General features: G+C 48.2%; 2 protein-coding genes across 6 annotated transcripts in view; one reads left to right on the forward strand and one right to left on the reverse strand.

Annotated features, from left to right (window-relative positions):
• The window catches only part of MTOR (mechanistic target of rapamycin kinase), a 124,254-nt gene that overhangs the window by 42,766 nt on the left and 55,737 nt on the right, over positions 1-25,751 (reverse strand). For all 5 annotated transcript variants that reach the window (XM_081816867.1, XM_031030392.2, XM_081816868.1 and 2 more), the window contains one exon: positions 571-646. In XM_081816867.1, the coding sequence (XP_081672993.1) occupies positions 571-646 (76 nt within the window). The remainder of the gene's footprint in view (positions 1-570; positions 647-25,751) is intronic.
• ANGPTL7 (angiopoietin like 7) lies at positions 16,288-21,474 on the forward strand. Its single transcript, XM_006735503.3, has 5 exons — positions 16,288-16,924; positions 19,323-19,423; positions 20,021-20,215; positions 20,817-21,015; positions 21,257-21,474. The coding sequence occupies exons 1-5, from the start codon at positions 16,555-16,557 to the stop codon at positions 21,424-21,426; spliced, it is 1,035 nt and encodes a 344-aa protein (XP_006735566.1). The 5' UTR covers positions 16,288-16,554; the 3' UTR covers positions 21,427-21,474.

The following is a 25,751-nucleotide window of genomic DNA, read 5'->3' on the forward strand; positions in this document are numbered from 1 at the left end:
ATAAATCATAGTATGCTGTTTTCTGGAGAATTGGCCATGGTTTCTTCTGAGGTATGTACTGAGCATTAACTGTGGGCCAGTGGCGATGCTAGCTGCCACAGACAACAAGGAATAACTCAGGTCGGGGTTATACAGATGATGCCAGACTGCCTGGGTTCAAGTCCTGGGGCGTCCACTGATTCACTGAATGCTCAGGCAAGGCTGTTACTCTGTTGGGACCACATGCCCCTTTCCCGTAGAATGGGATAGCAATGAGACCTTTATGCAAGGGGCTGTCGTGAGGACTGAATGAGATGGAGTACAGAAAGTACACAGCAAAGGGCCAGGCACACGCCAAGAGTTTGATATATACCAGCTACTCCTTTTAATCAGATTCTGTCCTCACGATCTAGATTTGGTTTGAATATAGTTCATAGGGCCATGGTCTCCTTCAATACAGGAGAGTCAGCATTGGACGTCACCGATTGAGGAAAAAACAGAAAAGGAGAGTGACTTTCTCAGGGTTGTGGCCGAGTGCCTCCCTAGCCATGTCTCTACCTCTTGCTTTTCTAAAAGGAACGAGGCACTTACCAGCTCTCCGAAGTGTTTCATGGCATATTCTAACACCCCGGCAGCTGCCTCTGGTTGCTGTAGCTTATTATTAATGCTGGGAAAACAAAAGGAAGAGGTGGTTACACTCAACATGTCGGAGGGTGGGAGGCGCGGGGGTCTTTGCAGGCGGATGGCTCACCGGCACGTTGGGGACAACATTTTGCAGATGGAAAGACAGCACTGATTGTGCATGACCACCCAGCAAGCTCAGCCCGAATGACTTCATCTGAGGGATGATTTCATCTTGATCCCACACTCCTGGTTTTGAGGGGGCAGCGTCTGGTAGACAGGAAGCATCTCTGACTCTGGGGCCCTTTCTCCAACCAGCACGGACTGGTTTCCTCTCAGATACTGTCAGTCAGGCAGCATGTGTCTGTTTTCTAAAAACTACAATCCGGGGCCCCTGGGTGGCTCAGTTGGAAGCGACTGCCTTCGGCTCAGGTCACGGTCCCAGGGTCCTGGGATCAAGCGCTGCATCGGGCTCCCTGCTCAGCGGAAAGTGGGCTTCTCCCTCTCCCACTCCCCCTGCTTGTGTTCCCTCTCTTGCTGTGTCTCTCTCTGTCAAATAAATAAATAAAATCTAAAAAAAAAAAAAAAAAATCTACCAATAAATAAATACATAAATAAAACCCACAATCCCTGGGTCCCAAATTGGCCCAGCTGTAGAACACAACCAGACGAGGTCCCTCTGCACTTCTAACTCTCACTTCCTCTCATCAGTTGCCTTCAGAAATAAGACACAGAAGTGGCGCTGAGGCTGGGTCACCCCCGCTCCTGACAGAGCACCCCAGGGACTGTGGCTGTGCAACCATCTCGACTGCTCCCCTGACAGAGCCCATTTCCTTCAAAGCCGGACGCTTCCTTAGACCCTCTTCAAGGACCACCCCCACCCTCTGCAGAGGGCAGCAAAGGGACCCCACCCAGGACCACGTGCCTGGCATCTAGCGCGATGATGTTTTTCACTGACAAGGCCCTACTCTGCTGTCATCGGGCAGCACGTGGCACCGGGACCGAATGGGGGAGTAACGTATCGGGACAATTGGGCAGTAGCAGCGACGGTCTGTGCCTGGAGCTGGCTAACCAGAGAGGCTGTGGAGAGGTCCTGGACGCGGGACAAAGCAGGGCTGAGACCCTTGTTCCAACAGGAACGTACATACGAAGGGAAATGGCAACGAAGCCTACGATTATGTTCAGGAAGGAAACGAGGGATGAAGCAGGCCTGAGAAAGTCACGGGCCAACAGTGATGTTATCTGTTCACAGGTGGGGAGCAAACTGACAGTCCAGCTTGGGAGTCTAGACTGTTCTAACGAGCAAGGGATCCAGTTTACTGCCCTAAGTACAAACTGTCTATTTGACTAGAATTAATTTTTAAGTGGTTTTGGGAAATTCCAGGATTTGGGTTTAATGTGGTAATATGGCAAGAGATTGCTGGGATAAATACTATTTTTTAAAATTCAAATTCCACCACATTTATTCCAATAAAACCATGAAGGAACTGCCCATAATCTGTCAAACCAGAGAAGTTAACATTTGTGAAAGTAATAATCTAATGCTTCATGTTTACAAAGCACATTTCAAATAATCTTTCCAACCTATCACTCCTTTGACCTCACGCATGCCCGAGAGAGTGGGCAGGAAAGGTATTACCAGTCTTGTTTCACTCCTGGGGAGACTCAGGCCCGAAGGGGCTGCAAATTTCCCCAAAGCCCACCATGGATGGGGACAGTCCCCGTATGATCTGAAGCAGTCTTGTGACTCTCCTTTGGTGCGTACAAGGTGAAGCAGCTTTGGATGTAGGGCCAGAAAGCTTGGGCTTGTGCTCTTGGAGGCCCAGCTCTGCTACCTATAAGCTGTGCGACCATAAACAACACATGTAAATATATATAATTATATAGTCCATGTATTCTTTTTGGTTCCAGTGTGGATTACTGGGATGGCCGTGGTAGAAATATTAACTGCTCTGGTGAGGAAGACAATGTGTTCCTTGCCTAAAGCAAAAGAAGTTAACTCTAAGAATCAGACATAAAAATCCACGAGTTCCAATAAATGTCTTCCAATCTTGTGTTCTGGAGCATATGCTATTTTCAAGAATAAATTATAAACACCGCCAAAGCTTGCCTCACTCGGGACAAAGCAACACAAAACCGGAGACAAGCAAAAGGCTCTCCCCACTCCACTCTCCCACTCATTATGCATAAAAAGGAGAGCTTTACAACAAACTGACCAAAATCAGGAAGTAGTGGTTAGGAACCTCAGAGGAAAAATATGAATTTTACCTTCATATTGCTATAGCTTTGATATCCCTCTTCTAAGGACAGACCAACTTAAGTGTGCAAATTAAAAACACACAAAAAAACAACCCAAACTCATCAGATGGCCCCCACTCCTTTAAGGGAAAGTCCAAGTAAGTCACCTGCCTGATGCCTCCCACCTAAATGTGGGCGGAGGCAGGGGAGGGTGCAGAGCCCAGTGAGAAGGAAAGAGAGGGGCTGGGTTCCTTGGGGGAACCAGCGACCAGGCCTTTAGCAACTGCCAGGAAACCTGGAGGTGTGCCATGAGACTCCTGATAAGCTCTGTCCAAGAGTATGGACAATCACTGCAACATTACAACTTCGACTAAATGGACTAAAACATAACCATGAAAAAGGGGTGGGATCAGTCGGAGAAAGGGTCCCTTTCAACTGTGAAATCCCTGGCCTCTGAATCGAGGACCTGAAGGAAAGGAGACGGTACGCACCTACGGTCGACTGTTCAGAGTAGGGATTTTAAGTTACCCAGCTGCTATCCCCGTTTATTCTTTCTTCCTCCCTGTTCCCCCCTTTATTTTCCTATAGGATTTTCTCCCCAAGCTCCATTTCTCTCTTCTTGCCTTCCATGGAGTCCCCCACGTGTGCTCTAAGGCTGCTGGAGGGCGCAGCTGCTCAGGCAGAAGTTCTAGAGGTAGGTCAACAAAACTCCTGGTTGTTTGGGACCTTTGCTTTTTCTCCTTCTCCATGACTTCTGGCATTCCACTGTGGGAGGCAATGTATTATAATAACAACAGAAAGATACCTAAATTTATTGAGAGCTTACTGCATGTACCAGGCACTGGGCTTACTGCTTATATGTATTATCTCAACTCAATGAAGTAGACTCTAATATTAATATTCCCATTTTACATATGAACCAACTGTGGTCCAGGTCATAGGCTACTGTACCATTAAAAAGGATCTTAAGTAATAACTAAGGGTGTGCTGTAAGCTCTGCAATGTAAAGCTCTGCCTTAGCCTTCTACCCTTGCATCAGTAGGCACGCGTGAACAGCTATGCAGTGAAGGAAAGCAAGGACTGGACGGCGTGTATCAATTAGCTAACTCTCTCCATACAATTTGCCATGCAGGAGAAAGCAGCCCTGCCAGGCTTTCATTTTAACTTCCTCAGGGATGCCGTGGCTGACGCTCCCCTCTGACCCCTGAGCTCCCATCCCCTACTTCTCTTCCCTTTCAGAAGCTGCTGCTATGCCCTGAGCCTCCCAACCAAATGGCCAGCCAGGTGGCCACAGCGGGCTTTTCCAAGGCAGCCTGTTTGAGGCTGCCAGGCTCACAGAGCCCAGACTGCAAAGTGTGGGATAAATAAGTGTATGTTGGAAACTCAGTAGTTAAGTGCCCAGTCTCCTGCCTACTTGGGTGACACGTGGCTGTCCTCTGAAATAGTCCCCTTTTAAAAACTCCGATGTGGTTTTATGAGACTGAAGGGAAAGACTGGCTCGTGGGAGGAAATCACCTTCTCTCAAAGCCCCGTTAATGATGAGCTCTTGTTTTACGGGGCAGCTGGGAGTTTTCTATAGTCCATTCTCTAAACGCTCCCTTGCGTGCCCCTCAGTCTCTCCCTATTACTGCTGCAGGCGTAAACAGGGCAAACCGTGCCAAGTCCCGGCTCGACGACACAAACCAGACCCCACTGACATCAGTCCAGGTAAAAAGATCTCACAACAAACAAGCTGAGGGAGTTGGAGGTTAGGCGGCAACGTGCCAGAGCACAGTGTGCTGGAATGACATGTTGACGGATTTCCCATCTCCTCTGGACGAGCGCTGAGGCCCCAGGAAAAGAGAGCTTTGTGAGCTGGTGGATGCTGAATCCCACGGCTGTCTTCACGTGGCAGTGGGTCTGTCTGCATTCTGCTCCGTCTCCAGCAGGAACAGCAGTTGAGAACTGACATGAATCTTCAGAGCAACCAGAAATGGCCTCTCTGTGTAATAAATCCCAGCGCCCACCACTGAACCTGGTGCTAGAGGAACCGTGAAGAGACACGAGCCAACACAGTGAGGGAGGACAGCAAGAGGGGAAGAGGCGATTACAGCACTTTCGCTCATTCCCCACCTCCCCTTCCCCACCCCAAGATTTAATTTTTATTAAGGGAAGCTGAGTTGAGAACCAGAAACTGGGAAAACTCCTAGCAACTGAGGGAAACGCCTTCTAGAGCCGGGCCGAATTAACGAGTAAGGACAAGGAACTGCCTCAATGCCTTCCCTAGCACACGGATTACATCGGAATCTTTCCCCCCACCCCCCACCCGAAAATTCCTCTTCAGAAGCAGGGAAAGTGCTAGGGTGAGTAAGCGACTCAGATGCGAAGGAGCGTCTCTCGTGGCCCCAGCAAGAGTGATGGCTGAGGAGCTAGGGCGGGGAGGGGGGCCTGCTTACGTCTCTGTGACCCTCCCTTTCAAGCTTTTCCTCAGTGCTTCTCACGTGCAGGATGAGGCTGACCACAAGGGTCAGTGGCTAACTGCTCAAGGCCTTAATGCTGACCCACAGCACAGCAGTAAGAAGGCTTCTGGCTTGGCATCCAAATGACCTGAGGAATTCTGTTGTTTCCTGAAGGGGTTTCGAAGTCATTGCTCCATAGGCTTCTGGACTGATGTCAAATCCAAAGTAATTTGGCTGGTAACTAATTCCTTCTTGTATGGCTCATCTGGTTATCGACCTCATCTCTTAGCCTCAGTGCCTCGGTGACCTTTAGGCTATTAAGAGCAAAGCCCGAGCCTGTCGGAAAGTCAGTCAAATAAGAAGCATCTGTGGTCACATCTGGGCGACCACTTAGGCTTTCCTAGTGCTCCCATCAGGAATTTATGAGAACATTATGCACTCGCTTCCCAAATGGCTCTGGGCCTTCTTTCTCCTGTCTATTTCTAGTGCAGACCACAGTCTGTGTTTTATTTGGTTCCCTGTCAAGTAAGAATTCTCTGAATTCCCTTAGCGCTAGGCTGGTGACATGCAACACAGCTGACAGGGACCCTGGAGGGTCTAACCGAGGAGCTCCTGACCAGCCAAGATGAGGCCAAGCTGGACACCGCTCTGGGTCCTCACCACTGCATCAAGCAGTCTATCTTGCTTCTCTTATAGAGGGTTAACTGCTTCAGACACCATTCCCTGTCCCTTCTCCGAGCCCCGAGACTTAGCTCTGTGCCCCAAGCATGACTAAAAACAGAACGGCTCAATTCCTGCCCAGAGCCAGGAAGATTTGAAGCCAGCTGGGCCCCGATGTCTTTATCAGGCAATTACCCTGGGACTCTGGGGAATTCAAGGATGTGACAGCCTCTCTCTGAATAGGGTAAATGAAAAGCAAAAGGAGAGCGTGAAGACAGAAGGCAATGTGAGAGCATCTGAAGTGTGACATGGAGAGAGGCCGCGAGGGACGATTTAAACGCAGGAGGAAAGTGAAGGCAGGCTGGTTGGCCTCAGTCATCCACCGAAAGCCACAGTCAGCTGATGACAATAGCACCCCTGACTCTGTTAGGGTCAAACTTCCCTTTTCTGCTTCAGGAACTCAGGAAAAGTCACTTCGATCCTTTCCTACATATTAACAAAGGGAAGTCCAGCCTCGTTAGGAGGTTTCAAAGCCGGGACATTCGGTGTCCCTGGTGCTCTCTAGGGCACCTAAGGCATCAAGATAAAAAAAGATTTGACGCAGAAGAGGGGGCTTGCCTTGGACAATCAAATGGGTTCCTGATGTCCCAGCAGAGTGTCTTAAGGGTAAAGAGCTCTTGCTTGGTCTTCACCCTTTCCCTCAGTAAGAGTTTAAATGGTACGTCTGTCACAATACCTAGAGGACATGCTAAATCTGTATGTGAGAAAGTGGGAATTCTCAAGAATAAAAAAAGACAGAATGCTAACAGCTGTGTAGGGACAGAGATGAGGGACAGGGGAGACAAAAAATCCTATCTTTCCAAGATTGTCTTTTTCTTCAACTTCACTGCAATTTAACCACCTTTTTAAAAATACTGTTTTCAAGTATGCATATTCTACATAAATAAGTGGTGAGCAGAGCATTCATATAATTTTGTATTTTGCTTTTTCACACAACAGAGATGTTTCCCACTTGATCCAGTCTTGGAAATTACTTTTTTTTTTTTTTAAAGATTTTTCTTATTCATTTGACAGAGAGATACATAGCAAGAGGGGAACACAAGCAGGGGAGTGGGAGAGGGAGAAGCAGGCCTCCCACCGAGCAGGGAGCCCGATGCGGGGCTCGATCCCAGGACCCCGGGACCATGACCTGAGCCGAAGGCAGACGCTTAACGACTGAGCCACCCAGGCACCCCGGCTTGGAAATTACTTTTAATCTCCATGATTTCGTCCTGCCTATACGGCTCCCATGCCTGTAGATCGGTCTCCCGGGTGCACCTTCCCGGAGGCTGGTGGCGGGCAGCACTTGCATTAGGCGCGCTGCTCAGGAGCACTCGGCGCTCTCCCGCGAGTGATACGTGACCTGCCCAGTAGAAGTCTGCAAGGCCGGCTCTGGGAAGCAGAGCGCCCATCCCTGAGGACGAACACAGCGCTCAGTGAGAAGCCGGCAAGCTGTCCCATTTGACACATCACATCCACGCACCCCCGTGGCTGGATGTGGGGCCCAGGTGCCCGAGCACAACCCAGTGTAAGGCACTGTGAGGCCGCGTGGCCCCGGAGTGTCAGGGCACATAATTTGTGCTGCCCGGGTTTCCAACCCAGGGGCCTGTCAGAGGCATGCTGTAAAAATGATGAATGGCTGTCACATTTCCAAGGCTCTGGCTGATTTAGGGAGCCATGGGCAGACACATCACTCCCAGCATGTCAGCCAGTTAATTACTTCCAACTTTATCTTTCTTGTCAACACTTCTTGACAAATTGGTCATTATCTTTTTATTCTACAACAATGAGCACTGCTCCTTTTCTGGTGATGCCTGGAGGTTTTTCTCCTTAATGCTTCTTGGGATGCATCTCAGAGCAATGACGAGCTCTGAGAGAGACGAGTAGAAAGAGAAGCTGTCAGGGAGGGAACAAAAGTGGGCTGGGCTGCTCGGGTGAACCCAAAGCTCATTTTCAACTACCCTGACTCCCAAGCAGAGTGGACATTTTGGCTAACATCCTGATTTCCTGGCTTCCCGATATCCAATGAGCTCTGACTCCGCCCCTTATGGGCATGAAGCTGGGACACGAAAGGTAAACGAGCTGGCTTCTAGTGATCCGGCAGCGTTGAGCCCTCCCCTCCTAAGGGGGTAAGCAGAGGTGAGATGGCCTTCTGCTCCACTAGGGAGAGAGGTCGCGTTGTTGAAATGCCGATGCCCATTCTTGAATCAGGGAGAAGAGAAAAATAAGCCTACTTCTGGGTCAGGACAGGCTGACAGAAGATGATCAGGACACGCTATCATTGGGCTACCAAGATTCATAGCCTATGAGATGACCAAAAGAATCTGGAGAGACCAGTGGGGTCACCACCAGCACAGCTAGCCGACACTGGACAAACTGTGTCAGAGGCGGGTGTGGGGCAGAACCCAGCACCTACTGCATTTCATCAGTTGTAAGACGTGTACTTTAACATCTCTGAATCATGATATGGCATGTCATTCAAGGTTTCGGAGCACTGGGACGTGGTTTAATTGCCAGCAGTAACCCCTGCCGCCCCAGCCCCAGGGGTACATAGAACTCAGAAACAGCTCCTCTAACTCACCGTAAGAGAGGTCCCATTAAATCTCAAGGCATCCCGGAGGGTGAGGTAGACACAGCGGAGGGGCAGACGTTTACTACTGAACTACCGCAAGCTTCCCCCTTTGATCTTGGGCTGCAATGAAAGACCCTCTGTCCTTTTGGTCAGCTTTACGAGAAACCCCAGGACTCCTCCCTTTGTCCCGCTCCTCGCTGATGGCCAGCTTTCTGCGCTGAAAAGCACCTTTCCTTGGGGTTTCGAAGGTGCTCTATAAAGACAAGCTGTTGTACAGTGAAGCTGTAGGAAGTCTTCAGAAGAGCCAGAAATAAATGTATGCTCTGCCGGTGACTGGCGAGAGACCTGACCTCTTGAGTCTGGCCGGATGTAAGAGGGCATTACAGAAAAAGACGGGGCTCGGGAGATCCGGTCTGTGCTCACGCTCTGGCCGCACAGGGGCTTCCCTGGTCCATGCACCCTCTTGCTGCATGGAGCTGCCCCCCGGGGGGGACAGATTCCTAGAGGCACACTGCACTTCTGAAGTCAGCATGAGTCCAGAGGCTTGGAATGTGTTTTTGTCGAGAAGTGAGGAGCTTTGAGCAAATCCTCACCCCTCTGGCCAGAGTGCTTTTGCTTCCAGCAGAGGTAGGGAAAAGAACAAGACTGTGTACCTTTTCTGGAAGCCAGGACACAATGGGAAAAGCAAAACTCATACTTCCAAGCAACACAGTGGTGACAGTTTGGGAACATGTGTTTAGAATTATGACAGAGTGGGTTTTATACACGCTCTAGCCCCTTGCCCGCAGACTGCAAAGCCCAGGCACGCTTGCCGTTAACTGGTTGCTCTGGTGCAACTGGCTCAATTTCTCTAACATTCTCAAAGAATTACAGTCCCCTTTTCCCGTTAGTGCGGCTTACGTCAGGGAGGCAGAGGTCCGCCTGAAGGGAAGCTCTGCAGCCCCAGGGCAGCTGGATACCAACGTGTGGTCTTATCCTGTACCTCGGACAGGGTCTTGTCTCCAGCAACAGTGACTTTCTGCTATTGCAACGTAATGGGCATTTCATCCTCTTTCGGGGACAGCAAGATGTGTCAGGTTCCTGGGGAAATTATGGGGAATAGAGCTGCCCAGAGATGCAGCTGTTTTTATGGGGATATGTTACTTTGTTCTGTCTTCAACACATGCTGCTGCACCTGGCCCCCCCAGGCCACGATGATGATTCACTAACAGGCTGATGCAGGTTGAAGTAATCAGATATGCCGGTTACACAGGCCTCTGCAAGAAGGTAGAGCAGGACAAAACCCTGCCCCAAATGCTCTGTGGTCCTCCTGCTGGTCATCTTCAAATGTAAAGAAAGAGGGGTGAGACACAAATCAATGGTTTCCAGGGAGACAGAGTGATTATACAGTAAGGATGCTGCCTCCAGTTACTGATTAAAATACAAGGTTGAACCAAGTGATCTCAATGCTTCCAGTTTTCACTGCCTTTGATTCTGTAACTAAGACCTACAGAAGAAAAATGGACTCGGAGCAGGACAGAATGTGGTGGCCAATGATGAAGGCCTCACCATGACAAAGTACTGCCAATGACCATGGAGAGAGACTCTAAGTCTCCATGACAGATGTTTATGTAGGCAAAGAGAACCTTCTGTTGGGAATTCATTCTTTCACTGGACAAGTTCCAATGAAGGACCTTTTTGGTCTCAGGCTTTGTGCTAAGAGCTAGATGTTAGAACTACAATGATAAACACAACAGATAAGGTCTTTGCTTTCACAGAGCTTACAGGTCAGTTAAGTAGATATGCAAAACAAAAAAACAAACCCCAAGATAAGTGCTGTGAAGGTAAATACCATGAAGAAAACAGAGCGCTTAGATGGAGACTAACGTTGGCGGCTTAGTTTAGATTCGGGAGGGCAGGGAGGGCTTTTCTGGTGAGATGATAATTATATACCTAAATAATAATACCTTTTTAAAAAAAGATTTATTATTTGAGAGAGAGAGAGAACAAGCAGGAGGGGCAGAGGGAGAGGGAGAGAGAATCTCAGACTCCGCACTCGGCATGGAGCCAGATGTGGGCCTTGATCTCACAACCCTGAGATCACGACCTAAACCAAAACCGAGAATCAGATATGTAACCGACTGCGCCATCCAGTCCCCCCTAAATAATAATACTTAAAGACACTGACTATGTGTCTGCCACTACTGTTTCATGAGCCCTACGTATTTTTGAATCAACTTCCTAGTTCAAGTATAACACACATATATACACAAGTATACATAGGGTACAGCTTGATAAATCATCACAAAGTGAAGATACCCTGGTAGCTGCCTCCCAGACCAAGAAAGAGAACACAACACACAACAGAGGCTTCTCCTGACCATGGCTCCCTGCTCATCTCCAGAGGCAACAACTATCTGACTTCTGACACAATTGGTTGGTTTTGCCAGCTTTTGAACATCACCTAAACACTCAACATGATGTTGGGAGATACATCTATGTTGTTGCACGCTATGGGAGTTTGCCTTTTTACTGCTGAAGACTATTGCACTCTATGAATATACCACAACTTATCCACCTGGCTGCTGAAGGGCATTTAGGTGCTTGTTGGCTCTTGGCTAGTATGAGTGTGGTGTTCCTACAAACGTTCTTGTACATGTCTTTGGTGCAAGTGTGTTCGCATTTCTGTTGGGACTATACCTAGAGTAGAACTGTACGGGGTTTGTTCAGCTTTCAAGGACACTGACAAATTGCTCTCCAAAGTGGTTTTCCCAATTTACATTTCCGTGGGAAGTATATGAAAATCCCCACTTGGCTACTGTCAGTGTTTTCCACTGTAGCCATTTTAGTTGGGGTTTAGTGGTGGCATGTGACAGTTTTAATTTGAATTGCCATCATGACTAATGAGCTTGAGCAGCCTTTCATGCGTTCACTGGCCTTGTGGAGATCCTCTTTTGTGAAGTAAGTGCCTATTGACATCTCTTGCTGATCTTTAACTTGGCTACCTTTTAAAAAATTGTTGGGTAAGAGTTCTACATATCCTCTGGAGACAGTGTACACAGAGGTATGTACTGGAGATCTCTTCCTGCTTTTTTACTCTCTTCATAGTGTCTTCTAATGAACAGAGATTACTCCTTTTTTTGCATTTGATAATGTTTTCTTGGATGGTTAGTGTTCTTTGTATCTTGCTTAAGAGATCTTTGCTTATCCCAAGATGCCAAAGATAATATCCTATGTTACCTTCTGGAAGCTTCAGTTTTTACCTTTCACATGTAGAACTCAAACCTCCTCTGAACTTGAAGTTTTGTGTGTGGTGTGAGGTAAGGGTCAAGAGTCCTCTTTTGCCCCATAAGGCTACCTAGCTGACCTGGAAGAACTTACTGAAAAAACTATCCTTTCCTCCCTGTTCTGTGGTGCCCCCTTGTCATAAATCAAGTGTCTACATATGTGTGGGTGTTTCTGGACATTTGATTCTGCTCCATTTATCTATGAGTCTATCCTCATGCCAACACCATACTGCCTTAATTACTTACGGTAGCTTTATGATAAATTTTGTTTTCTAGTAGTTTAACTCCTCCAAATTTAATTTTCTTTCTTTTTTTAAGATTTTATTTATTTATTTATTTGTCAGAGAGAGAGAGAGAGAGAGCACAAGCAGGGGGAGTGGCAGGTAGAGGGAAAAGCAGGCTACGAGCTGAGCAGGGAGCCCGATGTGGGGCTCAATCCCAGGACCCTGGGATCACCAACTGAGCCAAAGGCAGACGCTTAATCTACTGAGCCACCCGGGCATCCCCAAATTTAGTTTTCTTATTGAAAAATGCCTTAACTATTTTAATCCTTTCCTTTATTTAACCAAAAATTCTGTGAGGTAAAGTAGTTATGATTTTCATCTCCACTGCACAGATCTGTAAACCCAAAGAAGTAATTTGCCTAGGGTCATATAACTATCAAGTGATGGAAAGGGATTAGAACCCAGATTTGCCTGATTCTAGACCCAACTATTTCAAGTCCTTCATATACTGACCGCCTCCTTAATCCTCAAGCCAGATGATCCCTTCAGGGCATTTAATATGAATGCGTTAGATTTCAAGAAATCCTAATCTTGTTCTGTGTTCTAACCTTGTTTGCCAACTACAAAAAGCCACTTTCCCAGTGAGGCTGAGGAAAACAGAGCAACAAGAGGTCAAAGCTGCTTAGATTCCTTCCAGAGATCCCTCTGCCTCCAGAGTAGCAATCACACCCCTCACACCCAGGTCCCTCGGACCTGGCTCCCCTCCACCTCTCAGCTTTAACTGCCCCCCCTCCCCCCGCCCCTTGCTCCCAACTCTTAAGCCACACTCAACTACTTGTGTCTTCCCACTAAGTCAAGTTCTTTCACAAAGCTGCACCTTGCTCACGATGCTCCCTTCCACCCCTGGCTACCTCCTCTTTTTCTCTGAAACCTGGGGATCACTCACCTTGGGAGGCCTTCCCAAACTCATCTGGGTTGGGCGCTCCTCCTCCTCGGTGCCCCCGTCCTCGTGTCACCCTGTCCTAGAGCCCAGCTGTCTGTTTCTCCAACTAAACTGTGAGGCAGTTGAGGCTGGGCCGGCACTGTCACCATGCTCTGCAACTTGCATGCCGGCTCACAGAACCGGTGTTTGCTACAATCTGAGGGGGAGCTGAGACAGACTCTTTTGCCGGGTGCCATAGTGAATAACAGACTCTAGGAGGAGGCCGGAGAGAATGATTTCTAACCTGTCCGGAATGTACTCTTCGGCAGAAGTGGCGAATGAGAAGCTTAGGGAAGAGATGGATGTACCTTCTGGGATGGATGTGGGCTTTTAGCTGGGACAGAAATAGGCTGGAGTGACACAAGGTCAGGTGTGAAATGGCTGCATGTAGTAAAGCAAGCTGTGACACATTACAAGACTTTAGGAGAAGTAAAATACCATTTAGTACACAAACTAACAACAAGGCAGGTTCTTCTGAGCTGAATTCATTCAATAAACTGAGAGTTTGGTTCTGAGGGTAGTTGTTTCTCTCCCTCACCAATTTTGCCAGTGATGGTTTTAACAGCAGGCAGGGACAGGAATACATTAGAAAGGAGGAGTCTCTCTAACAGGGACATTTTCAAGAAAATGAGACTTGACACTCCCATTTGGGTAGGAGGAGAGACCACCTCAAGGCCCTTCCCTGCTCTGTAATCCCCAGGCTGCTCAAACGCCTCCAGTCCTTGGTGCCAGCCCAAGGCAGCGCAGCCCAGACTATGAAGTCCTTGAGAACTTTCAGGCTAAGTGAGAGCTCACTGGCTTTTCTCATCAAGAATATAAGCTTGATTTTTCATAAACATCTTTCCCAGGAACACCAAGCTGACCCTCTTTCACCACCAGCAAAACAGAGAAAAGGAAAAACTGCAAGGTGTCCAACACAGGTTTTCCAGATTTTCTCAGTTAATTCCCATTTTTATGGTCACTTTATTCGCTGAAGGGCAGAGAAGGGAATAATAGCTTTTTGGAGAAGGAAAACCGGTCTAGTCTGCCACATCCTTCCTGGTTTTCTCTACTGGCTTAGCTGTACTCAAAACAAGGGTTTACTTTTCCTTCTTTCAGAAATTCAGAATCTAGGACATCGCAGGGTTGTGGATGTTTGGAGGACTGATAATCTGGCATGGGAAACACTCTTAATTTGCCAGATTTTTTTAATTGGGGTGGGGGTTTACTGACATTTGGGCAGCTTAGTTGATGTAAGAAAATCTTCAAGTAAGGAAAGCCTCTGTCTCCAACTTATACCTCATGTTAGAAATTGGTTTTCAGAAAATAAATGTCAGAGAGCAGGCATTCATGCAAACAGCTAGACGCTTCTGATCCAAACTTATGAACCCCAAGGACGGATTGCACCATGGGTTGCAAATACAAATGACTGATTCACTTTCTGCCCCAATACAAAAATCTATTCATAACAGTTTCCTGTTTGGGCCGGGGAAGCGGCCACTGGGAAGAACAAACAAAAAGCTGGCGGGGAATCCATAAAGCCCCACTGTTCCGTGGTACTCTGTCTAGCATGTTACTGCAGGGGAGCCCTAAGATGGCAGGGTCACACATGACGCTCCATATGGCCGTGTGGGTCGCGCAGCACAAGCTCAGCGTCGGCCGTCGGCTAGGAGATCGACTTGAAGATCCTCAACGGGTTCAGCAGCCCGTCAGAGGCTGACAGCTGGGGCTGGGTTCGAGTTAGTGAATGCCGTGGGGCAAACCGCAGTGCCCAGCTGGGCTGAGTATTTGCGTCAAGAGAGCGGGGACTGGCTGCCAATTCTGAACAGGGGCTGACAAGTTGCTAGAGGGTGCCAGCCATGTCCTGACCCCTCAGTGGGCAAGGAGACTATGGAGAGGAGAAAACAAACCCTGATCTACCCGAGCCACTCCCGCTTTTTCATTCAGAAGGGAAAAAACCGTGTGGTAATTCGAGCCTCCTGAACAGAAACGGCTTTCTGGGGAGCCAGAAGTCCCAACTGGAAAAGGACTCTGGGGGATCATGGCAGGGAAGGAGGGTTGTCAGGTATCAGGCTCGTGTGTGAAGGACCCACACCGGATGGCAACAGTACGAGGACTGCCTCAGTGGCTCTGTAAGACGGAAATGGCAAGAGTATGTTCCAAAGACAGAGTCTTACCGTCTAAGGACGGAGGGACCTCTGTAGACATTCTCAGTGAAAAACTCATGTTAAGTATTTAAGGTTTGCTGAAATCCCAGGCTTTTCCCATTTGTTTTCAAACGAGCAGTGCCTTTCAAACACAGTATATGAGAAATAACAGTAACCCTATTTTCAGGGATATATATCACACAGAGAGAATAGCTTCAGATCGGCAGACTATATTACATAGGACAAGGGAAATGAGATTATAGATATGGATTTATTAGGTGACGGGGATTCCTCTCCCTATGATTTAATGTACTTTCCAAGTTTTGAAACACAGGCCAAGGATGGGCCTGTTCTCTGCTGTGTCTACAGATGGATGGAAGCATGTATGACCATCCCAGAGCCATGTCCGTCACTCCTGAGTTTTTGTCCCTGCTGTTTTCTCCAGCACCTCCTCGTCAAATGCCAAGTGTGAGAAGCTAATGCTGGCCCACTTGTTGATGGAGAAAGTACATATAAAGCAAGATGACTGAACAAATCCTGTGGATACAAACTACAAAGTCTTTTTCTGCTTCCTAAGAGGCTTAGTCTTTCTATTTCTAGAGTTCTTCTAAGTTGGAGATTTTCAAATGTGACACAGTGTTAGATCTAGGTGGAATAAGGGTTTTGTAAAACACTGAATGATGATCAGAGAAAGGAATAACTAGCCTTGTTTAAAAGCACACTCAGCAGGATGCCAAAATATACCAGATCCTCATACAAACAGCATGGATTACATTAAGAGGCCTCCCTGGGTGAGCGGGGAGTCTTATTCCCAACTCTCTCTGCCTATCTTAGACTCACCCCATGGTTATGTAACCTTTAGAATGGAATTTGGAAATTCTTCTGACCCTGCCCTGCTCGCTGATAGAGCTGAGCCAGTGGCTGGCAGGGGCATAATCTAATAGGCGAAATTGGAAACACACAAATTCACAGTCCTCTTGTCTTAGCCCAGAGACTATGCAGGCAAGGAAAGAAAGACTCGCCCCTGTCTTCCTCCTCCCCTCTGGCCTAAGTTTACGCTGACTTCACCCAACAGGCACCTGACCCTCCCAGATGAGCTGGGAGGGGCTAAAGCACCATGCACGGCCACAGTGGGGGTGGAGGTGCAGGCAGCAGATAATATTTAAGATGCTGAGTCTGTAGAGTGTTCAGGGAAAGAAGGGAAAGGTATAGGGAGCCCAATTAATTTGCACTTTTAAACTGAAGCTTTGACAAAGGCTAAGAAAGAGCAAGGGAAGAGAAAGCAAGAGCGTGGTTAGCCCATCCAGGGAGAAAGTGCACACTTGTAATTTGCTCCAGCTTTGCAGACCTCAGCTGGGCATATCCAGATCCCCAAAAGGAAGATCATTCCTCACCCAGGCCCAAGAAAGATGCTGAAAAAGACTCTCTCAGAGGTGACCTGGCTCTGCATTTTCATCATGGCCTTTGTCAGCCCCCCAGCGTGGCCACAGAAGCCCCCAAAACGCAAGACACCCGTGCAGCTCCAAGTGGCCACCTGCTGTGAGGAGGCAAAGGAGCTCAAGGCCCAGATCGCCAATCTAAGCAGGCTGCTAAGTGAACTGAGCCAGAAGCAGGAGAGGGACTGGGTCAGCGTGGTCATGCAGGTGATGGAGCTGGAGAGCAGCACCAAGCGCATGGAGTCACGGCTCACAGACGCGGAGAGCAAGTACTCGGAAATGAACAACCAGATTGACATTATGCAGCTGCAGGCGGCCCAGACTGTCACCCAGACCTTGGCAGGTAAGGAGAACACGTTCATCTACTACTCATCACTCTTCTTGCTCAAACGGCCGAGTGTCTCTGTCTGTACCATGGTTTCTACATATCTTGGCCATCAGATCGATGACAGGGGGTTCTTTGGGGTATATTTTCCTGGGTATGTGCCACGGCTCTAATGTTCTGTACATTTCTATAAATTGGTGCCTGCACCATCTCTTTATTCACAATATGTTTCAGCATATGAAAGATATGAATTACCATCCCAGAGTGCAGAGAGACAACATGGTTTGCCCAGAGTCACATCGAAAATCTTAGAAACAGGGTTCAAGTCTCCCTGATTGGCCCACTTCCTTAGCCAGAGCTGACAGGCTGTACCCTCAATCTCAAGGAAACAGGAATGAACACCAAAACTGTGACATTTGTTGTTCTAGAAGCCAAATTCTGTCATGTCCCGAAGATTTAGTGGTATAAGCATTAATGGATTTCGTGTCTTGTTTGCAAACTTGACTCTTCCCACTGGCTCAGAATTAGGTGTAGATGTTGCCGAGAGCCAGATGAAGAATTCCTTTATGTTCAGGAAAGGACAGGCTCCTCGAGGGTCCCTGCTTCTGAGATTTCTATTTCTTCCCATGATCTCAAACAAAATTCTCCCATTATAGGAAATAAGAAAATGCAATGTTGAGATCTGGATTTTCAGTGGCTCCAAAATAAGATACATTTAATGTTTTCTAAAATAATTTTCAGTTTCTAGGTAGATTGGCTTAGACTGGCCAAGGTCAATTTTCTGTTCAGGGAGAAGAGATTTGGGTTTCCGAAATCATCAGGAAATTATTACTTGTAAGGAGAATATCCTATATCTATGTCACTTATTGCTGATATAAAAATTTTTGGTCACATCATAGACCAAGTCAAGACATGACAGACTAAATCACTGGTTACTCTCAGTTAATGAAGAAAAAGCCTCAACATGAAATTGAGCTTCGACATCCCATTAATAAACCACCATGTATAAATCGCTTTCTAAGCATGTACTTCCTGCCCCTCGGTGTGGGACTAGAATAGAAAGGTATCCTCAGGACATTTTCCAGATAAGTGGGTCCTGATCTGGCCTGTGAAATGAAACCAGACCCGCAGGAGAGCAGCCAGCTGGGAACCTGCCCCTGCCACCCCCGGCTCCTCCAGTCGGGATTTGCTCCCCTCCCAGCAGGGAGTTTCTTGGGGAGTCAAACAAAGGCAGCTCTCCTGCTGTGCCTCTTCCTCTTCTTGCCCAGGATATGGTTCCTCATTTTTCTTCTCTATTACCAGGTGCTGGGTCACCTTCATACTGTGTTAGTAGATAGGCCAGCGGAGAAAGCAGTAAGTTGATGCTTTCATCATTATGGAAAATGAAGGGGTTGATGGCGAAGGCACGTGCCTCCCCACCCCCTCCTGCAAGACGCTCTGCCTGGGATGGTTCTTGGCAAAAGTGCTGCCATCGGTGTGTTCTTCTTGAAGGCCCAGTGCAGGGGCCACCAAGGAAAGAATCCCAGACACAGAGGGTGGGAAGCCTCTCCTGGATAGCAAGGGTGCCCATTCTTTGAATCCTATCAGGAAAGGCGGTTTCTTCCATGGTGCTCTTTGAGATTTGCAACATGGAGACCAAATCTGGCATAAGGCAGTAGCCCCTGGGCAGCCAAGGAAGCACTTAAATCACCCCGAGTGAAAACCAGCCTGTCCAGTGCTCTCGTTTGCTTGTTTTAATAATGCTGCCAGGGGAAGGCCTCTAAGCGTTCCTCAGGGTGTGTGCATTTCCATTTGAGAATTGAGCAGTGTTAGATGAAGCGGGGGGGAAATAAGATGTGAAATCTATCTCCCTTCATTAGGGTCCTAGTAGGTAATCTAGATAAAAAATAGCTAATTCTCATAGGTAAAAATAGCCATTACCTCTGAAAAACCACCACCAACCATCACACAAACCAACCAACCAGGCAAACAACCAAAGCAGACCCTACTCATGACTTATGTGGTAAGAGAGGCTGGCTGTCCCAGAAGCTGAATTTATTAAACAGGAGCATCTGTTATGTAGCCATCATGCACTGGAATGTTTCCAGAATTCATGGCCTAGAACCTCAGCAGGATAATCGATTTCAGAGTTAACCTAAAACCACCCGTTTGATTATCCCACTGATGCTATCCAGGTGAAGGGCTTCCCTACCCCTCAGCCCCCCAACCAGTGAAGCCAAAATATACCCCCTTTTGGTCTCCCAATGCCCACCTCTCCAAAATCCAGACACGGCCTAATAATGAACACTCATGTGAATGTCGTGGTAGAAATGAAGTCTCAGTTTTGAAACTCTCAACTGAGCTGCAACACGGATGCCCACCTGCCGTGGAGCTCCCAGGTTTGGATGCTCACCCCTGTGGTTTGCTCCTGTTGTAGATGCCATCTATGACTGCTCGTCCCTCTACCAGAAGAACTACCGCATCTCTGGAGTGTACAAGTTGCCTCCTGATGACTTTCTGGGCAGCCCCGAGCTGGAGGTGAGGTCAGCAGAGCCCACAGCCCAGGTGCTCCCATCTGTCCTCCGCCCCCTCAAAGGGCTGGGGGCAATGAGGCTTGTCACAGTAGAAGCAAAGGGAAACTCAAGACAGAGAATCAAACATACTAAATACAGAGAGCTAGCCACACACTCAATTTGGGGGGGAACCTCCCCAGGCATCATCTGTTTTGCCCCTTCAAATCATTATCAACCAAACACCAAGTCTCCTAACATAGATTAGATAATTCTATAACCTCTACCCAACTAGCTGACATCTCTTGCCACGACCTATAGCAGTTATTCTTTGGGGAAGGAAAAAAGAGAGAACATGTCGAGAGCATATGTGGATTTTCTCCTCTTCTGACAAGATGTGCACTTGCCCCCATCCTCAATTTTGACAATTCTTCCCCAGCAAACCACCACCTCACTCCTGCCGGCCAACATGGCCAAATAGTGGCCGTAGTGAGCCAGCATGACTATGGGCGTGCACACATCCGCTGGCTCTGCGGAAATGGGAGGAAGGTGGTGTGGCCCGCCGCCCTCACACTCCTCTGCCCGCCTCTGTGGGTCCCTGACCAGAGCATCCTCTCTGCCACAGGTGTTCTGTGACATGGAGACATCAGGCGGCGGCTGGACCACCATTCAGAGACGGAAGAGTGGCCTTGTTTCCTTCTACCGGGACTGGAAGCAGTACAAGCTGGGCTTTGGCAGCATCCGTGGGGACTTTTGGCTGGGGAATGAGCACATCCACCGGCTGTCCAGACGGCCAACCCGGCTACGTGTGGAGATGGAGGTGAGCACGAGGCCTCGGACCGGAGCAGGCTGCCACACACAACTATGCACAACTCTGGGGGCGCCCTTCCCATTCTTGTTCACTATAGGCTTGTGTATTTATTATTATGATGGTTTTCCTGCAGATTGCAGTACAGTTGAGGGAGAAGAGGTTTTTTTCCTGTTTTTGTTTTTTTTCCACAAAAGCAAGACTGCAGATACACAAGAAGAGGCTGGACTCGGGCCAGAGCTCCTGTGTGTGCAAACCGTGAGGGCCATGAGTGGCCTCAGAGCGCTGCTCTCCTCTCAAGCCACTCTACGACATCTCCAAGGGGGATAGAGCCAAACACACACCTACACCTTCGAGGCAGGGCCGGGAAGGGCTACAGAAAGAGAGGCTAGTCAAGGCCAGCTGGAGACTCAGGAGAGACGTGTGGCCCAGGACCCTTGTCCTCTGACTTCCAGCTTAGTGCGGCCCCCTAAAGGCAAACACGCAGGAAAGCTTTGCTCGGTCCACAGCGGGAACCGGATGCGCGGCTGCGAGCCGAGAGGGGAGAGTGGCAGCACGGGCCGAAACGAGGGCCCGCTGCAGCTCCCCTAAGGCTCAGCGTCCTCCCTGACAGGACTGGGAGGGCAGCGTGCGCTACGCGGAGTACAGCCACTTCGTCCTGGGCAACGAACTGAACAGCTACCGCCTCTTCCTGGGGAACTACAGTGGCAACGTGGGGAACGACGCCCTGGTCTACCACAACAACACGGCCTTCAGCACCAAGGACAAGGACAACGACAACTGCTTAGACAAGTGTGCACAACTCCGCAAAGGTGAGGCTGGCAGGTAGGGGGAGGCCGGCGGGGGCGGGAGGGGGGCAGTCCCGCGTGAGAAGAATGGATTTAGAGCCGCAGAGCTGGTATGCTGGCTTTGGTGCTCCTTTGGGGACACTGGTTCTAACTGCTTAGCCGCTGTTCCAAAAGCAGCTTCACCAATCCTGCTGTCCAGTCTGGCAGCTATTTCCAAGGGGAGGACGAGCTCGGCGTCCCAGCCCCGGTCTGTTTCTCGTGCCAGGCGGCTACTGGTACAACTGCTGCACAGACTCCAACCTCAACGGAGTGTACTACCGCCTCGGGGAGCACAACAAGCACCTGGACGGCATCACCTGGTACGGGTGGCACGGGTCTAGCTACTCCCTCAGGCGGGTGGAGATGAAAATCCGCCCGGAAGACTTCCAGCCCTAAGTGGAGGCCTGCTGTGGGGCAGGGGTGGGAAAATGGGGACAAATGGAGGCTGGGTGAGGGCGGGGGAAGGGCAGGAAGGGGGTAGAGAAAGGTAGGGATGGAAAATGGCCTACAATCACCAATGAGAGATCAGGAGCACAACCAAATTTAAGTACGAGGGATGAATTATTTGAACACAATGGGTTATCACACATACTTCTCAGGGGGCTGGCCCGAGGGGGCTCTCTCTCTGTCCGTGATCCCTGACAGACACTAAAAGCTTCTCCTTTCCATTTGATTTTTTCTGTGAAAGAAAAATAATTATGACATCACTTTACCTATTCAGTTGAAGGCCTAGGTGTATGAGGGCAGAAAACAGATCCCTCACCTAAAAAAGAACCCTGTGATTTTGATCCTCAAGGAGAGGTCTTGGGTGTTAGAGAAAGGCATGAAAGAGAGTGGTGGAGGAGAGTTTTGATTTTTCAAATCTGATGAAATTACCTTCGGTCTACACATTTTTTTTTTTTAAGACAGAAATTGTTCCACTGGTGATGGGCTGAGCCAGGCTGGACTTGCTCAGAGGGGTCTCTGGGGCCCCAGGCCTGGTGGCGGGCCTTTAGCAACTCCCTGCTCTGCCTCTATCGGGGTGCAATGCCGAAAGGCAGAAGTGGGTCTAGGGGTGGCTGGGGAGTTCCAGCAGGAGGTGGGGAGAAGTCCCTCATGGATGCTTGCACAAAACTGCCTTAAAATGGTCAGTCAATACAGACATATCTATTTTTATTTTTTACTTTGTAAGAAAAGGGCTCAAAGAGCTTTCTCTTTTAACTTGTCTATAAAAAGTGGCTGCAAAATGAAGGTGGATGACACTACGGTTAATAATTCATGCTGTATGTAAGTATTTTGCTTTGTAAAAATAAAATACTGTAGTATGTTGTAAACATGCGGAGTTTCTTTTTCCTTCTACAATAAATTCTTCCGAAACTCATTGGTTTTTAAATTATTGCCATTATCATTTAGAGCAAGGTAAAAAGCTTCAGTGAAAAATCAGAGGGTGAGCAGTCTTCAGGGAAAGCAAGGGAGGAGCCGGAAGCCAAAGAGCGAAAAGGTGGGGGACAAAAAGGGCAGCAGCCACTGGGAGAGGTCAGTTCTAGCCTACCCACCTAATCCCAACAGAGCCCAGTGCCACCACATGGCTTCAAAATACTTCGCAAACCAACACTCTTCCTTTCTACTTGAGCAAACTAACACATAGAGAGGGAGCATATCTTTAGCCATAACAGATGCCAAATAATTTTGAGTGTGAGGAAGTCATTTTTTACTCAATAAAAAGAACCATTCCCTTGACCCAGTCAGTGTGAGGTAAGCCATTATTCTTATTCAGTGTTTCCTACTGTACCTACAGTCCTTGGATTGCTGGGAACCTATTTAACCTTAAAAACAAGAACTCGGGGATTTTCAAAGGAATAGAGTGAGCAGAGAAGTGCACTGAAGCAGGGCATCCCACAGGACAGGCATTCACACAGAAACTTCCTGAAGCAGGCGGGGAGTCTGAGATGGCCAGAAGCCAGCACAATACTGCCTGGAAAGGGAGGATAAAAAGATCAGGGGGTTAAGAGGAGAGGAAGAAGAGCGCAAACGCCTCTGGCAGAAGTAGCTAATAATTCTCTCTCTCTCTCTCTCATCTCCTCTAACCCCACAACTAAAAAACACCTAAAGCTCTAGGCACCAAAGGTTACAATGAACAATTGGGACTGACTCAAACTAAAAAGCTTCTGCACAGCAAACAATCAATATATTGAAAAAGCAACCTACACAATGGGAGAAAAGATTTGCTATCTATAACCCCTCATAAGGAGTTAATATTCAAAATATATAAAGGATTCATACAACTCAATATAAAAAAAACAGTCCAATTAAAAAAAATGGGCAAAGGGCCCAAATAGACATTTTTCCAAAAAACACATTCTTGGAACCCATTCTTGTGTAGGGCTTGTGTATTTATTATGATGGTTTTCCTGCAGATTGCAGTACAGTTGAGGGAGAAGAGGTTTTTTCCTGTTTTTGTTTTTTTTTCCCACAAAAGCAAGACTGCAAATACACAAGAAGAGGCTGGACTCGGGCCAGAGCAGAGGAATCCCCAGTCAGCAGGGCTGAAATGCGGCGGTGCCTGCTCTGGCCTGGGGCACGAGCTCCTGCGTGTGCAAACCGTGAGGGCCGTGAGTGGCCTCGGAGCGCTGCTCTCCTCTCAAGCCGCTCTACGACATCTCCGAGGGGGATAGAGCCAAACACACACCTACACCTTCCAGGCAGGGCCGGGAAGGGCTACAGAAAGAGAGGCCAGTCAAGGCCAGCTGGGGACTCAGGAAGAGACGTGTGGCCCAGGACCACATGAAATACATGTGCATGAAATGTGCTCAGCATCACTCATCATCAGGAAAATGCGAATCAAAACCCCCAATGAGATTATCTTCTCACACCTGGTACAATGGCTGCTATCAAAAAGGCAAGAGGCAGCAAGTGTTGGCGAGGATGTAGAGAATAGGGAACCCTTATCATTGTTGGTGGGAATGTAGATGGGTACAGCCACTATGGAAAAGTCTGGTGATTCTTCAAAAAAATTAGAAATAAAATTCCCATATGATCCAGCAATTCCACTTCCGGTGGATATATACTTCCGGGTATATACCCAAACAAAAAGAAATCAGTATCTTGAAGAGATATCCGCACTCCCATGTTCATTACATCATTATTCACAATAGCCAAGACATGGAAACAATCTAAGTGTCCAGTGACAGATGAATGGATAAAGAAAATGTCACACACACAAAAAGGAACATTATTTAGCCATAAAAAAGAAGGAAATGCTGCAATTTGTGACGACATGGACAAATCTGAAGGCATTACACTAAGTGAGATAAGAGAGAAAAAGAAAAATACTGTATGGTATCACTTACATGTGGAATCTTAAAAAAAACCCCAAACAACCACCCGATTTCATAGAAACAGAATAAAACCATGGTTGCCAGGGGATACGAGAGATAGGGAAATGGGGAGGCAGAGGCTGAAGGGCACACACTCTCAGTTGTAAGAGGAGCAAGTTCTGAGGATCTAATATACATCGCAGTGACTATAGTTAGAAGACAGTGTCATGTATTTGAAAGTTGCTGAGAGTAGGTCTTAAGCGTTCTCACCACACACACACAGTTAACAATGTGAGGTGATGGATGTGTTAATGATCTTGAGCTTGATAGTCATTCCATAATGTGTATGAAGGCATCATGTTGTACATTTTAAATATACACAATTGTATTTGTTAATTATTCCTCAATAAAGTTGGGGGGGCACGGCATCTAAACTTTACTAGTCAAAACCTATAGCTGCTGAAATTTACTCATATTTTTACATTTACACAATTGAGTAAACAGAGAATAAACTTTCCGAGACAATGTGAATGTTGAGGAAAAAAATGTTACCATAAAGCCCACCCCCCAAACTGAGCTTCTAAGTCGGCATCTGTGGTTCCCTTTACCCTTCTAGGAAAACTTGTTAGAGGGAGCAGCCGAGGGAAAGGGGAGAGCAGTTGTTAAAGAACAGGACACCCCCAGCCACGTAAGCCATAGTGTGCGGATTCTGAGCAGAACCAGTACTTCTTTTTTTTTTTTTTTTTTTTAAAGATTTTATTTATTTATTTGACAGAGAGAGAGACAGCGAGAGAGGGAACAGAAGCAGGGGGAGCGGGAGAGGGAGAAGCGGGCCTCCCGCGGAGCAGGGAGCCCGATGCGGGGCTCGATCCCAGGACCCTGGGACCATGACCCAAGCCGAAGGCAGACACCTAACTGACTGAGCCACCCAGGCACCCTTCTTTAAAGGTTTTATTTATTTATTTGACAGACAGCGAGAGAGGGAACACAAGCAGGGGGAGCGGGAGAGGGAGAAGCAGGCTTCCCGCCTATCAGGGAGCCCGACGCGGGGCCCGATCCCAGGACCCCGGGATCACGACCTGAGCCGAAGGCAGACGCCTAACGCCTGAGCCCCCCAGGCGCCCCCAGAACCAGTACTTCTCAAGCACCTCTTCTGATGCAGCTGCAGCTGGGCACCGAGGGGGCTGAGCAGTGAAAGCATCCAGCTGATGAGACCCTTTCTTATACTTAAGGTGATAAAGAAAGAAAAGCAAGTACAATGGACCAAATGTGTGCGTTCCCCTCAAATTCCTACACTGAGGCCAATTCCCAATTTGACAGTATTTGGAAGCGGGGCCTTTGGGAGGTGATTTGGGTCATGAGGGTGGAGTGGCTCACGGATGGAACTGGGGCCCTGATGAAAGACACCCCAGAGAGCTGTGCTCT

Source organism: Leptonychotes weddellii, chromosome 4 (assembly GCF_054177405.1).
Source record: "Leptonychotes weddellii isolate Sample4059 chromosome 4, ASM5417740v2, whole genome shotgun sequence".
Taxonomy (NCBI): domain Eukaryota; kingdom Metazoa; phylum Chordata; class Mammalia; order Carnivora; family Phocidae; genus Leptonychotes; species Leptonychotes weddellii.

Bases quoted from the DNA above. Each gene is read 5' to 3' on its own strand.
- ANGPTL7 (XM_006735503.3), top strand. From the start codon at position 16,555: ATGCTGAAAAAGACTCTCTCAGAGGTGACCTGGCTCTGCATTTTCATC. The intron at 19,424-20,020 runs GTGAGGTCAGCA...TCTCTGCCACAG, and splicing joins TGGGCAGCCCCGAGCTGGAG to GTGTTCTGTGACATGGAGAC. The intron at 21,016-21,256 runs GTGAGGCTGGCA...TTCTCGTGCCAG, and splicing joins GTGTGCACAACTCCGCAAAG to GCGGCTACTGGTACAACTGC.